A 16928-nucleotide genomic window follows, 5' to 3' on the forward strand; every position below is an offset into this window, starting at 1 on the left:
ACAGAAGAGGCAACCACTTTATCTTGCAATTGTGTGAGCACAGAGGAGGGAAAACAATATGCGTGAGGTTCATGAGAAAGGCCACCAGCCTTTCCAACATGAAGGAATAATGCTTCTGGCCCCTGGCCAACTGGAAATGCTAACCAAATGTTGCAAGTAGGGTCAGTCTCCCTAACAGGGCAATGCTTTGAGCAACCCAAAGCATTTAAGTGATCTCATTAATCTTCATAACACCCCTAGATGTAAGGTAGTAATAAGGAATATTGCCATTCTTCAGGGAAAAAGGCAGTGGTGCAAGAGGTTAAGAGATTAGATTCTTTGAATGCATTAGTTGTATAGCTTGGAGGAATGATTCTATACTTCTATTTTTCTCCTGTCATTACCAAAGTGAAAAGCAAGAGTTTGCCAAAGTGTAACAGTTCAGTTTTATGGCTATAGCAAATAAAAACATGAGTTTTTTCTGCCTTTGGTATGGGTCTACTTTTTTTTTTTCTCAAATGCCATGGAATAAAATTTGACATTGCACATTCACGTGCAATAAACCAGATTCCTTTTAGGAGTAATAATATATGAGGAGTACACAGATCCAATGGGCTGAATAATTCAAATCACAAAGCTATTAAGTTTGGCAGATGCAAAATCACAATATTGAAGCCCATTCTTCGTTTCCCCACTAGACACCTGAGTGCGTTTTCTACGTCTTCACCAAAGTTTCTTGCTTACTGACTCTAGGATTGAATAACTCATTCCTGGGTCCCATCACTTCCCCCAGTGGCCTATTAGAAACAAATCACTAAGCACAACAATATATTCTTGGAGGGAGCAGTGGGGACCTTAATAGATGAAGTTCATTTGTATCTTCATGTAAAGTAGTAAAATGCAGCCGGCATTAAAGAAAAGGTTGAGCCATCATGAGCATATTAACTAAATGACTCATTTCATCTAGAGACACTATAAAACTTAACTTTGACCTCCATAAATTATGAAAGACACAGGTGTTTTAAAATGACATTCTCTTAGAATAACTCAATTGGCCTCTGATGAATATGACTATAAAATCAAAGAAAAAATTACAAGTTCCTATTGAACGTATGAGTTAGAGGTTTGCTTACAACTGAGAAAAGAAGAATTAAGGAAGGTAGATTTGTATTTTGTACTAGAGCAAATGAAGGCAGAAGCCGATTAAATGTATAAAGACATTTTAACAATGTTGACAGAAACGTTTGTTGCTGATTAATAAAAGTTTAGACCAAGGCTGATCAGGAAACAATCCAAAGACAAAACAGACACTGCCCATGAGCCAGTTGGGGAAGGCTGAGAGCTGACCAGTCTCTCCTGTCCCTGCACCAGCTTCCTGCGCACAATACTTTCCTCACTGCAAGTTTCCCTCCATCCTCACTGCTGTCAACATCTAACTGGCACAGAACTTTTCAAGTATAGTGACATCCTACATGATACACGCATTTTCAATTGCACTGGTAGACGTTTGAAGATAACAAGTTATGTTTGAGATGGAGTCTCGCTCTGTTGCCCAGGCTGGATGTGCAGTGGCAGGATCTCGGCTCACTGCAACCTCCATCGCAGGCATTCAGCAATTCTGGTGCCTCAGCATCCAGGGTAGCTGAGATTACAGGCGCGCGCCACCATGTCCAGCTAATTTTTTGTGTGTTTTTAGTAGAGATGGGGTTTTGCTCTGTTGGCCAGGCTGGTCTTGAACTCCTGACCTCAGGTGATCCCCCTGCCTGGGCCTCCCAAAGTGCTGGGATTACAGGCATGAGGGAGGCCGAAGCAGATAGATCACTTGAGGTCAGTAGTTTGAGACTAGCCTGGCCAACATGGCGGGAACCTACCCCTACTAAATATACAAAAAAATTAGCTGGGCGTAGTGGTGCACAACTGTAATCCTATCTACTTGGGAGGCTGAGGCACGAGAATCCCTGAATGTGCAAGGTGGAGGTTGCACTGAGCAGAGATCCTGCCACTGCACTCCAGCCTGGGCTACAGAGCGAGTCTCAATAAATAAATAAAATAAGGAAAAATAGTAACTATATCCTTTAAAACATAAAGTGTTGTAAAATTAGTTTGATTATCTAAGTGTAAATATTTAATATCGTGATCATATCAGTAAATTTAAAGAATATAATGATTTAATCATGTAACCAACTCATATAATTCACCAATTCACCAACATGTCTATAATTGTGATTTCCAAGACTTTTCATTATGCTGGTTGACTCTAAGCAAATTCTAGGAGCCTTTTTATTTTGTGGTTATAACTATCCTAAAAAATGTCTGCTTCATGTATTTTTTTCATGGGTTTCTCAGAAGATAATTAAATTTCAAAATTACAAAGCCTTTCCAAATAGTATAACATTATATTTAAATAGTTAGATCACATTTAAATCACAGTTTTTAATTCTTTTGTGAGTTTTTTTCTAAAATATTTTAAAATATGGTGACAAATTTATAATATGGTCATGTGATTAGCTATCTCCTCAGTCAGAATTTTCTCTACCCTCCTCAAAAATAGTAAATATGTATTCTTCGGGCTATGCAAATTTCAAGATAACTGTAATTTAATTTTTGTTGCTGTTAATACTGTTACGTGTGTCTGGTACCCATTCTCCCAGAATCATATTAACTTCTTTCATTCCCTATCCCAGAAAGAGCATTTTGAGCTCCTTAAAAGTCTTGGTTATTAGAAATAAATTTCAAAGAACACACTAAAACCGAGATCAAACCATTTTAATAGCATTCTTATATATTTAAATACCAAGATTAAAAGATGCAAAAATAGATGGATAGCCTCTTATTATTTAGCAAGTAGAATGAAATAACAAAGATACATTTTAATGGCATGCAGTAACTAAACAATGCTGCCAGCAAATCTCAGAGATATAAAATCAGGAAAATATTTTCCCACAAATATATTTAGGGTAAAAGTTATTAATCAATATTGTTAATAATTACACTAATAGTTTACATTTTATTATGCTTTAATTATTACTTGCAAATCTCTAAGTGCTGTGAGGATTACAGATGATGATTTATTGCTCTAAATTTAACTCGCGACTTTTGCCTTTGTGGGTCCTCTGGGTATCTGATTTGTTCCTTTCTGTTTTTCAGTTAACAGAGATAATTTTTCATTTGAAAAAAAATGCCAACTGAATATTTCTATGGTTCCTTTAACCTGTGATTTCCTAGGACTATTCATGCTTTAAATTATCTCCATATACAATTAATTTTCTAGGTTATCTTCAGTATTCATACAAATCTGAGATCTTTTTTCTCATGTATCTTCTAATAATCAAAGAATTACAGCTCATCCTCCCATATGCTCTATCCCAGTCACACTCCCAAAACTCACTGAATGGTTTGATGCTTCCCACCAGCCAACCCATTCTGTTGGCCATCAATTGCTGTCAAACTCAGAACTGAAACATGTCTCAAATCTGGCTTCTCATCTCCATTGCCATCATCACTGCCTAAGTCTAAGCACCCTCTACTCTCACCTGATCCACAACCCCCAACTGCCATGCCTTGCTCCAAATTCTGCAAGTTCTAGTGCTTAGTGCATCCTGCACACAATATGGTGGACGTATCTTCCTAATGCAAATATGATTATGTGAACATATAAATGTAGAAATCTCCTGGGCTCCTCAATGCCTTTAGCAGAGGTTCTCAAATTTACCAAGCCAGCAGAGCAATGGGAGCTTGATTAAATCAGATTCTGGCCGGGCAAAGTGGCTCACGCCTGTAATCCTAGCACTTTGAGAGGCCAAGGTGGGTGGATCACTTGAGGTCAGGAGTTCGAGACCAGCCTGGCCAACATAGTAAAACCCTGTCTCCACTAAAAATACAATTAGCCGGATATGGTGGTGGGTGCCTGCAATCTCAGCTACTCGGGAGGCTGAGGCAGGAGAATTGCTTGAACCGAGGAATCAGAGGTTGCAGTGAGCCGAGATCATACCATTGCACCACTGCACTCCAGCCTGGGCAACAAGAGTGATGCTCTCTCTCACAAAAAAGATTCTGGCATTACTTCCAGAAAGTGGAATTCAGAGGACTTGAGGACAGGCCTGGACATCTACACTCTTGAAAGGCCTGTCAGGTGAACCTAAGACTGGCCCAGTTGGAGTCACTGGTCTAGAGGACTAAGTCTAAACTTCTTTATAATCTGGCCCCAGCTAATGCTCAGAGCTTCACCTATAATTACTTCCCCCTCTCTGTCACCAACAGGTGCCACGGAGCCAAGCACTTTTCAGCCTCATCAGAATCTCTGACTTTTCCCATGTGACTCTCTGTCTTCCCTGCCAGATTCCTCAAGCATCTCTCAGGCCCCGTTGGAGGAACACCTTCTCTATGCAGCCTCTTCAGATCGATGCACCATCATATCCCTTTACTCTTGGTGTTTTCAGGACCCTTTACTCAGGCTTCCCTTGGAGAATCTAATTGCTTGTGCCCCTGTCTCACCCACTAGGCCAAGATCATCATACTTTTTGTTTTGGGGCCAGAGAGCAGATAGTTTGCTTTTGTGGTCTATGTGCCAACTACTTGTCTCTGCAGTTTTAGCTCAAAAGCAGCCACAGAAGATGTGTGAATGAGTGGGTGTGGCTGTGTGCCAATAAAAGCATATTTACAAAAACAGGAGGCAACTCTGGGGCCCCAGCTTGCCAACCCTTGCGCTGGACTAGAAAGTCCTCATCAGGTAGAGAAGATGCTTCATCTTTGTTTCTCTAATGCCTAAGAAGCTTCCTGGCATAAAGTAGGTTCAATAAATATTTGAGTAACACAGAGTCTTGAAAGAAGAACTACATGAACTAATATATTTGGATGAACCCCATGTGGATCTGGTAGGAGAAAAGCTCTCAATACTCAGTCTGTAGCACATGTACATGCAAATAAGTTATTCAATTATTATCACAGCCCTTTGTTGGTTTGCTCATGGGATCTGGGAAATAGGAAGCCTTTGTACATTTATTTATTTATTTACGGCTGTCCCTTGGTATCCCCAGAGCATTGGCTCCAAGACCACCTCGAGTGCCAAAATCCATGGATGCTCCAGTCCCTGATATCAAATGGATTGGTATTTGCCTATAACCTATGCACATCTTCCCATATACTTTAAACCATCTCTAGATTACTTATATCTAGCACATTATAAATGTAAATAGTCGTTATGCCATATTGTTTTTATTGGTATCATTTTTATTGTTGTATTGTTTGTTTTTAATTTTTCCAAATATTTTAGGCTTGTGGTTAAATCTGCAGATGCAGAACCCAGGGAGGACCAACTGTATGTACTTACTTGTTTATAACTAAATAGATAACTGTTGTACTAGGCTGATATTCTCCCAACTCAAGCAGGGAAAAAAAAATACAGATGGGAGGCCGAGGTGGGCGGATCACCAGGTCAGGAGATTGAGACCATCCTGGCTAACATGGTGAAACCCCGCCTCTACTAAAAATACAAAAAATTAGCTGGGCGTGGTAGCGGGCGCCTGTAGTCCCAGCTACTCGGGAGGCTGAGGCAGAAGAATGGCGTGAACCCGGGAGGCGGAGCTTGCAGTGAGCTGAGATCACACCACTGCACTCCAGCCTTGGCGACAGAGTGAGACTCTGTCTCAAAAAAAAAAAAAAAATACAGATTAGTTTTTTTGTTTTTGTTTTTGTTTTTGTTTTACAATAGCAGAAGGAACAGAATGGTTAGAAATCTTTCCCAGGCATGTCAGTTGGCCACCAGTTTGTTAAAAGCACACACCCTGAGCCAGCTAAATCAGCAGAGCTGGGAGGGGCATCTTAATTTTGAACAAATGTCCTAGCTAATACTTAAGAACACTAATGTTTGGCAAATGTTGGACAAAAGGTAACAAATCCAGCAGACAACAAGGAGACTTTTTAACATATATTGGGTAAATTAATCAAATAAGCCAATTAGAAGAAAGGGGAGAACAAGTAGAAGAAAGAGAGAGATAAGCCCAGAGAATCATAAAGGACACACCTGTGCATAGGGGCCAGCCCTGAGAAGGAAAGGGACAGAGAAGGGGAAACCTTTAAACCCTAAAGTGGAGGTTCATAAAGATTTTATTGGAAGAGGATAAAAAAGACTGCAGTGAAAAGCACCGTTCCTTTTGCATCACCAGCTGCTTGTCTTAAGTCATAATTAATGTAAACACAACATGAAAATCAGCATTACCTGGGATCTCTTCCCACAATGGGGTTCTACTCTTTTTTGCATTCACTGCTAATCTCTGATTTCATACCGCTCAGCATGTATTCCCTTTAATTGTGTAAACTTGACTAAAATATACCCTTTGGAAAAGATGAATAAGTGTGGCTACTGGAAGCAGAATCACTGATCTGATAAACATCTTCAGTTTTCCTGTTAATTATATATTGCCTCCAAAAGAGTAATTCCAAGGTAAAATTTTCAAGTAAAAATAAGAATTATAATCACCGAAAAATAATGATATTGGCCAGTTGTTTAAAATAAATTTTATGTGAATTTAAAGTTAATCCCCCTTGTTTAGAACCAGTGATAAAGTCATTTTGTAAAGAAGAAACTCATTAAATAGAAGCCTACCATTTATTTTATGTGTCTCATAAGAATATATGCTATGTTAAAATAATTGGGAGGCCATTAGATTGAGGAGGCTTCACTGTCTTGGGTTCCTATGTAAACAAACCAAAATTCAACTCAATGTAAATAGTAAAAGGAAACTTAAGCTTAACCAATCAGAAACAAAACCCTAACTAAAGTCTAACTTCAGACTTAACCAATTAGAAACCACCAACTAACCTCTAACTAGGGAGTTTCCACTTTAACCAACTAGAGGCATTTTCTTTGTCTTGTTTCTGGGAAGAATATTATAAAAGTTTCCTCCCTTGCCACCCCCACCCACAAGTGGAGAGCTGCTGGAAGTCTGGTGATGCTTGATTCCTAAATCTCTAAATGCTCAAATAAACTTGTTAAAATTTTAATGCACCTAAGTTTATCGTTTAAGGGTTTTGAATACTTACAGCAAATTCAGCCAGAGCATAAAAACAGCAAGTTAATCTTTCCTTTTTTATCTGTAGTTTTGTAAATTCAAACCATTAGCCAAACAAATGGTTCAAAATAATAAACGAAAAGGATCAGAAATCCATACTATTTGTTGTACATACATTTATACAGACATATCTTCTGATATCTAGAAATACTGTAATGGTAAGTCAAGGGGTTTAGTGCAAGGTATTCAGGCAGCTATGGGCTGATACTCACATTGGGTCAGGTGTGCAAGGCGTGCAGTTATGGGCTGGTACTCACATCGGGTCAGAAGTACAAGGTGTGTAGTTATAGACTGGTACTCACATTGGGTCAGGTGTGCAAAGTGTGCAGTATGGACCGGTGCTTACATCATGTCAGATGTGCAAGGCATGCAGCTATGGGCTGGTACTCACATTGCGTCAGGTGTGTGAGGTATGCAGCTATGGGCTGGTACATTGGGTCAGGTGTGCAAGGCGTGCAACTATGGGCTGCTACTCACATTGGGTCAGGTGTGCAACATGTGCAGTTGTGGGCTGGTACTCACATGGGGTCAGTTGTGCAATGCATGCAGCTATGGGTTGGTACTCACATTAGGTCAGGTATGTGAGGCTTGCAGCTTTAGGCTAGTACTCACATTGGGTCAGGTGTGTGAGGCATGCAGCTATAGGCTGGTACTCACATTGGGCCAGGTGTACAAGGCATGCAGCTATGGGCTGGCGCTCACATTGGGTCAGGTGCAAGGCATGCAGCTATGGGCTGCTACTCACATTGGGTCAGGTGTGCAACGTGTGCAGTTGTGGGCTGCTACTCACATTGGGTCAGGTGTGCAATGTGTGCAGCTATGGGCTGGTACTCACATTACATCAGGTATGTGAGGCATGCAGCTATGGGCTGCTACTCACATTGGGTCAGGTGTGCAAGGTATGCAGTTATGAGCTGGTACATTGGGCCAGGGGTGCAAGAAGACTCATGCATCTCTAGTGCCTTTTGTTCCCTTGGTGACTTAGTGTTCTCATTTTGTGATGTTATTTTGTATAGAATTAAAATCAAACATTTCCAAGGACATAAATCATTATATCTGCTATGAATTATGATCATTACCCGATCCAAGTATTGGGTCTGTGGGCCTCAATCCCACCACCTTACCCATGGCAGATGTTTAGGCCATGTGGACTCACAGGTATTTGTTTGAGAGCTTACAGATGAACTTTCTTACTAAAATACCATAGTTTGTAAGACTGTACCCTTTGATTTATGTTTATATTACACTCAAGCTTTTTGGGAAAAGTAAGAGAATCAGAATTGAGTAATTGGATGAAAATAACTTAAAGACCAAGAAACACATTTAAAAACCTGAAGAAAATTCACATTTTGGAAACTGAGATAGATGTTAAAAAATGTTTTCATTTAGAAAAATCACATTTTGAAGAAAAGCACCTAAATAGCCAGAAAGTGACTCCACATCTTCCCCACAGTTCAGTGGCAAAGACTCATGCTACAGATGCTTTGATAATAAACTCTTTTTCATTAGCACTGTAGGTCTTTATGCATTATAAAAATATGGCCAATTTGTAAATGCCCAACAGCATTCAAACACTGCCTTATGTGTCAACCAAGTTAGTTGGCATTTGGAATAATACTTGGATTCAGCACAGAATACATATCAGAGTAATTCGGGATGGAATCACTTGCCACCCTTAGAATGAACCTGAAACACTAAAGACGAACTAATTCATTTGGGAAATAAAAATGTAATCACCCTCCCTTGCATCTGTTGCAACAATTCAATCTGCAGTGAAACTTACACTTGTATCAAGTGTGTGGAGTGTTATCACTGCCATTCCTTCTCTAATCTTCTATACAAAAACCAGTCATAATATATTCTTTCATTTTGAATTTTTTATACCAAGAAACTGATCTTAGTAGGATTTGTGACAAAGAAGTATGCAATCATTCAACAAATATTATCCCAAGAGTAGGAACAAATAGAAATCAAATAATGCAAGGAAATAACTGAAATGCTTCACTGTGATTATCTCTGAAATTGTTTTTTTCTTTATGCTTTACTGTATATTCTACATTTTCTAAATGAAGATACCTAAGTTTCATTATTGAAAACACAAATATTATTAACTTTTAAAGAGACTGGGGGAAAACAAGATATGACTGTTGATGCATTTAACATAACACGAAAGTTCATGTGCATCCTGGAAATGAAAATGTATGACTTCTTCCAGAAATTCCCTGAATTCAGATCCAAGTACCTTCCGATTCTCCATAACCACAAATGGCTGAAAGAGAGGCTTTTCTTTTGCAGCCTAACGAACTTCCTTTATCAAAGAGTACAAAGAATCTTTAACTGTATTCAATTTCAGGAACATACAGTATCACTAGTATAAAGTGAAACCATCCAATAAATGGTTCCACAATGCCTAGTGCTATGAGAAAAAGAAATCGACTATTATTCTATTTTTTCACAACTCATATTTTTAAACCATTACTGATTTCTGAAATATACACCTGTTATCTAAACTTACTCTTGCTAAATCGAGCTTTGCCAAACAGGAATCTGAGGGCTGGGTTATTTTTAAAGTTTTATATCTTACTTATACGCCCTCTCAAACTTTCTGAGCCTAATCCCATGAAATTTCCCAGGTGAAATTCCTATTCTCTTCCTTAGGTAGCGTCTGCCTGAAAGGCATATGCACACATATGTGAAACCCATGAAGACCCTCAGAGCTTCCCTAGGGCTGCGCGCTCACCAGCTTGCCTGTTAATGTGACAATAACTTCTCATGGGTTATTTTATTTCATCTTCACAACAGCTGAAAGGGGTAGAAATTGTTGCATCATCTTTACAGGTGATAAAATCAGGCTCTGAAACTGGCTTAGAGTCACTTAGGTAGGGGCCAGCCTCTTTTTTTTCTGTTATTTATTTATCAAGTGTCTATAATGTACCACACACTGCTCTAGAATAAAAAACTACAGCCCATGCTCCTGGGGTCACCAAACCTTTGGAACATACTTATGATAAAAATATAAAAGGTTGTTATTTGGAATTCAAATTTAACTGGGCATCATGGATTTTTATTTGCTAAGTCTGGCAATCCTATGTATTCATGTCCACCATGCCATACAGCATGCTAGGTTGACTCAGCGACCCATCCAATCCTTCCCAGCAGACCATGTTGATATGCAATAGATGGAGACCTCCAGGAACGCTGGGATGAGGACTCCAGGGATATTGAGTTGCATATTCCAGGGGCCCTGGGATGGAAGCCACAAGACACATTGGGATGGAGACTCTAGGGATGCTGGGATGGACACTCTAGAGACATTGGGATGGAGACGCCAGGGATGCTGGGGTGGAAGCTACAGGGAAACTAGAAGACACTGAGATAGAGACTTCCAGGAATGCTGAGATGGAAACCATCGGAGATATTGGACAGAGACCTCTAGGGATACTGAGAGAGAGAGAGACACCCCACTGACACTGGAATAGAGAACTCCAGGGACTCTGGGATAAAGACCTCCTGGGACAGGTACGCCTTGAAAACAATTCCCAGCTGCTATCTACAGCCAGAACGGGAGCATAAGACATCTCTTCAAAATACCCTAATTTGCTCTGTGGCTTCTCACATCCCTTAGGAAAATCTTGAGTCACTGACCAAAAGCCAACCACTTGCAGAGAATGAAGCGCTGGTCTGTTCACACAGCACCCAGGACCTCTAGAGACAACAAGAGAATCTCATGAGTCAGAGTCATAGAAAAGCCTTTTCCAAAGTTCTTTAGAGATGAATGAGGGATGCAAGACTCAAAACACTAATTGGGGTCACATTTGTACCTGCACCGCCCCGGTAAGGGGTCTGTTCCCTTGACTCAGAGTGAAAGCTCATTTTCCCTCAGGGTGAGCTTTGGTGTGTACAGCCTGCCACTGGCTCATGCCCTTGCCAGATGTAGGTGTCTGGGATAAGCTGTTATAATCCCAACCCCCTTTTCCCTAAGTGTTCACCCGGATACAGAGGGGAACACAGACAAATTCAACTCTGGAAATAAATGTGTTGAATCAACAGGTATCTTTGAGCTTCTATGAGCAGGAAAAATCTGTGCTATATTCTGGAGAAATAAAGAAAAGACAGGCACTTCCCTTGCCTTCTGGTAAGTCACCATCTGATAAGGGTGACTTGTCAAGAAACAATGCAATATTGTACATTAAGTGCAGTTAAAAAAAAAAAAAGTAGATGTCCAGTATGTTACTAGGGCCACACAGGACAGAGAATGTGGTGGTTCAGGACTGATGGTGGACCCTTGAGCCAGGTCCTTACTACAAGTGGGAGTTTACCAAGCAGATAATTTGGAGTGGGGGTTGGTGGCAGCCAGTATTCCAGAAAATGAGAAAGAGGTCAGAAGGGAAAAAGCCCAGAGGCAAGAAAGAGCATATTCCATAAGTGTAGGCAGAATAAATAATTCCACATGCCTGGACCATGTGAGAATGAAAACAGGCAAGTCTGGAAGGGAAGTGGGAATGCAGGGCAGAAGGGCTGGCGTACCACACCAGGGAGACAGCTTATATCCAATGGGAGCTACTGAAGGTGGGCATTTTTAAAAGATGATGTTGGCTGTGGTATGCAGAAGGAGGAGAACATCTGGAGGCCAGAAGACTGGTTTAACACCACTGCAAAACACAGGCCGAACTCCAAGTGATGGAATTTGTTGGAAGTGAGCATCAGAAATCCCCCAGTATTGCTACTGGACTAAAGTAAGGAAGAGAACACCAAGTAGCCTTGTCCAATCCATACTCACCGCCTCTTCACAAACGTCAAAAGAGGTGAAGGTAACTTGCTAGGTGCAATAAACTAGGCCAACTTCTTCCTACTCATGTAAAATTACAACCATTCATCACTTCAAGTGTTGAGTGGATGTACAAGGACACCTCAAGATCCAAGAGCAAAAGCAACGATCCTAGAAACTGTTCAATGTTTATCTAGAGTGCCCAGACTATAAGCTAGATTTAGCTGCACTCGTGTTTATAGAGAGACTGCAAATCCTCTGTAGCTATGGCAGGCATGCTTTATACTCTAGTATATTTGGAGGAAAAATATAATGAACTCTCCACTGCCCAATGCGCCATCCTTAGATGCCAGAGGAACCCAATTCTACAAACGGACCCTTTCTTCAACTTTAATGTCAATTTTCCTAAAAGATGGATATATAATCCCAAAATAGGTAATTTAAATGCAACGATTATGCAGGTTTTCTAAGGAAGTGATAGTGAAAACAGGGGAAAGAACTCAAATTTGTTTTGATTGTGTTCCAGTGGCCTCATTGTCAAACTGGGAGGCAGATGTTGACCTAGGTATGGGAACACGCACACCCTTAAGAGACAAAGATAAAAATAACTTCGTTGAATCTCAATTTACTGGTATATGGCCTAATCAAGGTGACAAAGAAAGGTGGTGGTGGGCCTTGGGGTACACATCAAGATCTCTGGATCTCTAGAATCCTACTGAAGAATATAGTGGGAAGTCAGGAACATGTTTTCAGGAGTCAAACTGACTGGGTTTGGAACCCAGGTCCATCTTTTCTTAGGCATATGCCCCGGACAACTTATTTATCTACTTCCTTCCTCAGTTTCCACATCTCTAAAACAGCAATGTTGATAGTACCTACCTCTTAGGTTTGAATGGAGGAACAAATGAGTTAATTCATGTTAGAACAGTTACTGGCACAGGGTGAGGGCCCGATCAATGCTTACTCTAACGGGCAGCCATCAACATCTTATTAGCAGTAGTATATTTTATGACACTCATACTGTATTTCATTCTTATAAGAAATAATATTATTCAGCATTCTTCAGTTTTGTCAGGGAAGGTCACATGTAACTGCACAGATGTAAAACGAAGTCCAAAAATATCTGTGGTGGCAAAATACAATATCTCTCACCTTGCTCCTACAACAAGTTCTTTCTGTCCTGGGTCAAATGTTAACTGCGAGAAATCCACAGCACTCTTCGCTCTGAACTCCCGTAACCAGGGGCCAATTTCTAAATAGAAAAAATAAATAAATAAAAAGATAAAAATGAATTATTTTTCCTCTGGGGACCACAGATAGTGCACATCAGGTAGTAGACGTTACATTTCAGAGAGGATTCGGAGGTCCCTCTATGCCATCTTTCAGAGGCCACTGGAGGTTTCCCTCAGGATGCCCCATAAGCCATACTAAGAACTTGTAAAGCACAGAGGGCAGCCACCCAATAAAGAGCAAGCGAGGCATCAATGCTTGGTTGTGATTTACAAGCCAGATGTGCATTTTCCTTTTGGCTTTGGGCTGGGCAGAAAATAACACAGCATTCACATGATTCATCAGAGGAATACTGAATGCAAACAAGACCATTTCCTGTGCAACTTGACTCAAAAGAGCTGCAGATTTTTAAATATTACAAAAGCCTCCTTAGGAGCAAGGACCAAGCACACAAGCATCATTTGCCTTCTTTCAAATTAGATGTTCCATTTCCCTGTCCTTTGGGTTTCTATTTTGGCCCCATGATTAGATTTGTTAAACACATTCAGACCTTTCTAGACGAGAAATCCACAGTTACTTCTAGGCTTCGTTTGCATTTTTTTTCTAAGGGAAATCAGAAAATAGCCACTCTATAGAGACAGGTTTTTACAAGCACGGTTAACTCCTATTAGACAGCCTCCAGCCCAGAGTCCGATAATTATAAAATGACAGCATTTGAGGAGAGATAGGAGGCTGCTTCAATGAGCCATTTTTGCAACTTTCATTAGCTCATTTTTAACACTAAAAAATATTCAGTGAGTTGCCCACCAAACGTGGGATACCTTATCATTATCATTGACAATTAACCATAACATCTGATTGTCTTTTTTTCTTGGATTTAGTATTTTGAATAACACCACCCTGACTAACCAGGCACATAACAACTGTCAAATCAATGAAGATGTTGGTTTGAGGAAAAAGTGTGTGATACAGGAAAGAATCTCCTCCAACAAACGCTGATGCTAAACACATCAGTGTTATGTTTTTAATGGGGGCATATGGAAATATGCCCCCATTCCATATCATATCCTAAAGAAATCGCTTTGTTGATGTGAATGAGAGGGACTATTTTTTCAGGAATGGTTCTGTATAATAAACATGTCTTTTCTCTACTAACAGTTACTGGGGGGAAGTGATATCAAGTAAAATTTATCTTCTCCTTAAAGGAAACCAGGGGTGAGTCATATAGAGAGGGACTTGTAATGTATATGATAGCTTGATTTTTTTAAGGATTTTCATATAAATTTCTACATTTTATAGGCAAATCAACTAAAATACGTAGAACAAGGTATGTACAAGGCAATGGAACTATGAAAAGTTATTAATAATCCTTCCAGGACTTTATAATTCAGTTAAAGAAACAGTACTAGTATCTTTAAACAGTATCAATGCAAGTGTTTATAGGGGCTTGTGGTGTTACAGGAATTATTCTTATATGAAAAGAAGAGATGATTGAGAGCTGCGGTAAAACAAGAGGAAAGATTTGACCAGAGAGTGACAGGAAAGATGTCCTAGAGGGGCAAAGCAAGACAGCAACATGGGAGGCCATGGTGCCCCCTGTGGCCATAACTGGTATAACTCATCTTCACTCCATCAATGCCTCCATTCCTGGGCAAAAGAGAACCCAATGGCTCTTGCGTCTGCATTGCTCCCTGCAGTGCATGCAGCATACAAAACAGCACATTGAATGCGATAGGAAATAATAAATATGTGAAATGAAGTAAGAACAAGTAAGTGAGTTCAAGAGAGAAATAATCAAAAAGAAAGGAAATAAGAAAAAGAGAAAGGAGAAAAGAAAAAGTAATAGCAACTTAAGAAACTACTAGGAAAGGAAACTGAAAGGTGTATTTAAATTCAAACTGTAGAAAAATTCACTTTCAGGTTAAAAGGTTTGGACTTGATTTCATATGTGACAGCAAAGCTTTGAAACGTTTTCAGGAAAACTCTTGACCCATTTGAGCAGATGTCTTTGGAATATCAATGAGCCCTTGATAGAAAGAATGGTCTGGAAAGAGTAGAGAATGGAAGGAAAAGTAGTATATTTTTAAAAACCTAAAAACCTACAATTTAGGTATTGGCCTTGAAAATGAATAAAGAAGATGTGGGATCACTGATTAGAGATGAAGTCAAGGTAAACAAGTTAAAAAGAACAAAACAGTTTCCAAATAAAATGAAGAAGAAAACAGTGATGACTGAGACAGGCATCAGAGTTTGAGGTGGCTTTAGAGAAAGATAGTAAATCCAGGTGCAACAATGGGAATGTTGCAGGTGAAAAATTTCCAATGGTAGGTTGGCCCACAGCCATTGTTAAACATCGCTAAGACCTAGAAATGTCCATAAAGATGTTCTAATTCAGGAGGTTCATCATTCAGATGGGAAACACATGACCAGGGAGCACTGCCAGGACCAGGCTCCAGAGTGAATATCAGGGGCTCTGTTCACCACAACTCACAGCCCCCAGAGCTGGGCTCACATCCAATCTTCAAACCGCATGAGGGAAGAACAGAGGGCCAAGGCTGACCTTCCTGCTAGGGGAGTGAAGAGATGAGCCTCTAAGAGGAAAAAAGACTATGAAAGATAGAAGAAAATCAGGTTACTCTTTTCCCATGCATTCATCTTTCTTTTTATTTAGAAGACTTGGAAGAAAGTGGCCAACAGGAACCAGGCTAAAGAGACATACATCAGGTTTTGGTCCCTATACTGAACAACGGGAAGGCAGTTTTGCTACTTCCTAAAATACCCTGAAGTAATAAAAGGAGTCATGTACAGAGGAAAAAAATGAGTTACCAGCGTGTAGTTCTGTCAATATTGTTCAAGTTTCCTTATTTGAAATTCTAATGAACTTTCCCAATAAAACTGTGTATTTTTATGGTTAACATAGATCAAAGTTGAGTAATCTGCATATTCCCTTCTCTTTCCTCCAGAAGGTCGGCCATCTCAACTTTGCATATTACATTGGCTTCTATCTCACTGATACAATGAGAGCCTTGCAAGAAAGTCTCTGCACCAACTCACCTCTTGAACTAAAAAGAAGCCTGCACCAATACCTATCCTCCCAACTTTCCCAACAGATCGGAGAAAAGGCACTCAATCCTCTTTTCAAAGACCAGTTGCTCTCATCTCTTCTTTCCCCTTTAATCACTTCTCTAAATTACCTAGGCTTTCCTCTAAAATCTCCAATGTTACCTAGTCCCTTTCCCTCTGCCTATATGTACATCCTCTCCTATTTTAAAAAACATTACATATTTTTATTACACTCCCTTGTTATTATAGCTTCAAAAACCCCAATAAAATGCATAATAAACTTCCAAGTACAATATAGCAATATATCAACAAAAAATCACCCACATACAAACACACACACACACATACACACACACACACACACACATACACTATATTTCATAGGGAATAGGGCTTAGCCCAGAAACACAAGGATGGCTCAGCAAGCTTAGTAACAGAAAACCTATTACTATAATTCATCATCACAATAACAGATTTCAGTAGTAGCAGGAAAACATCATCAATACTGCTTTCTAAGGAATCAGAAAATGAACAGTTTTGGAAATAGAAGATCTAAAAGAGCTCAGGGCAATTGGTCACAAACTAGATGCCAGAGGAAGTTCGGGGAGAGTGAGGGAGCAGGAGGGGGTCCACAGCAAGTGGTGAATTGAGGGAATACAATTTTCAATAACATTAAGATGCTTATTGCCCCCAAACAGTGAGTTTACCTTTTTCCTCCTATCCCTATTTTCTGATATTGCTGAAATAACCATATGATGAAATGGAGCTTAAATATGGCAGCCAATATGACTATATATATATATTATATATATATATAT

At 39.8% G+C, this 16928-nt stretch overlaps 1 protein-coding gene across 4 annotated transcripts in view; it reads right to left on the reverse strand.

The window, feature by feature from the left end:
* The window catches only part of SEMA5A (semaphorin 5A), a 500732-nt gene that overhangs the window by 280962 nt on the left and 202842 nt on the right, over positions 1 to 16928 (reverse strand). For 3 of the 4 annotated variants that reach the window (XM_016952939.4, XM_054684172.2, XM_054684169.2), the window contains one exon: positions 12970 to 13069. The exons of the other annotated variant lie outside the window; for it this stretch is intronic. In XM_016952939.4, the coding sequence (XP_016808428.2) occupies positions 12970 to 13069 (100 nt within the window). The remainder of the gene's footprint in view (positions 1 to 12969; positions 13070 to 16928) is intronic. 4 annotated transcript variants of the gene reach the window in all.

The sequence above is a fragment of the Pan troglodytes genome, chromosome 4 (assembly GCF_028858775.2).
Source record: "Pan troglodytes isolate AG18354 chromosome 4, NHGRI_mPanTro3-v2.0_pri, whole genome shotgun sequence".
Lineage (NCBI taxonomy): Eukaryota > Metazoa > Chordata > Mammalia > Primates > Hominidae > Pan > Pan troglodytes.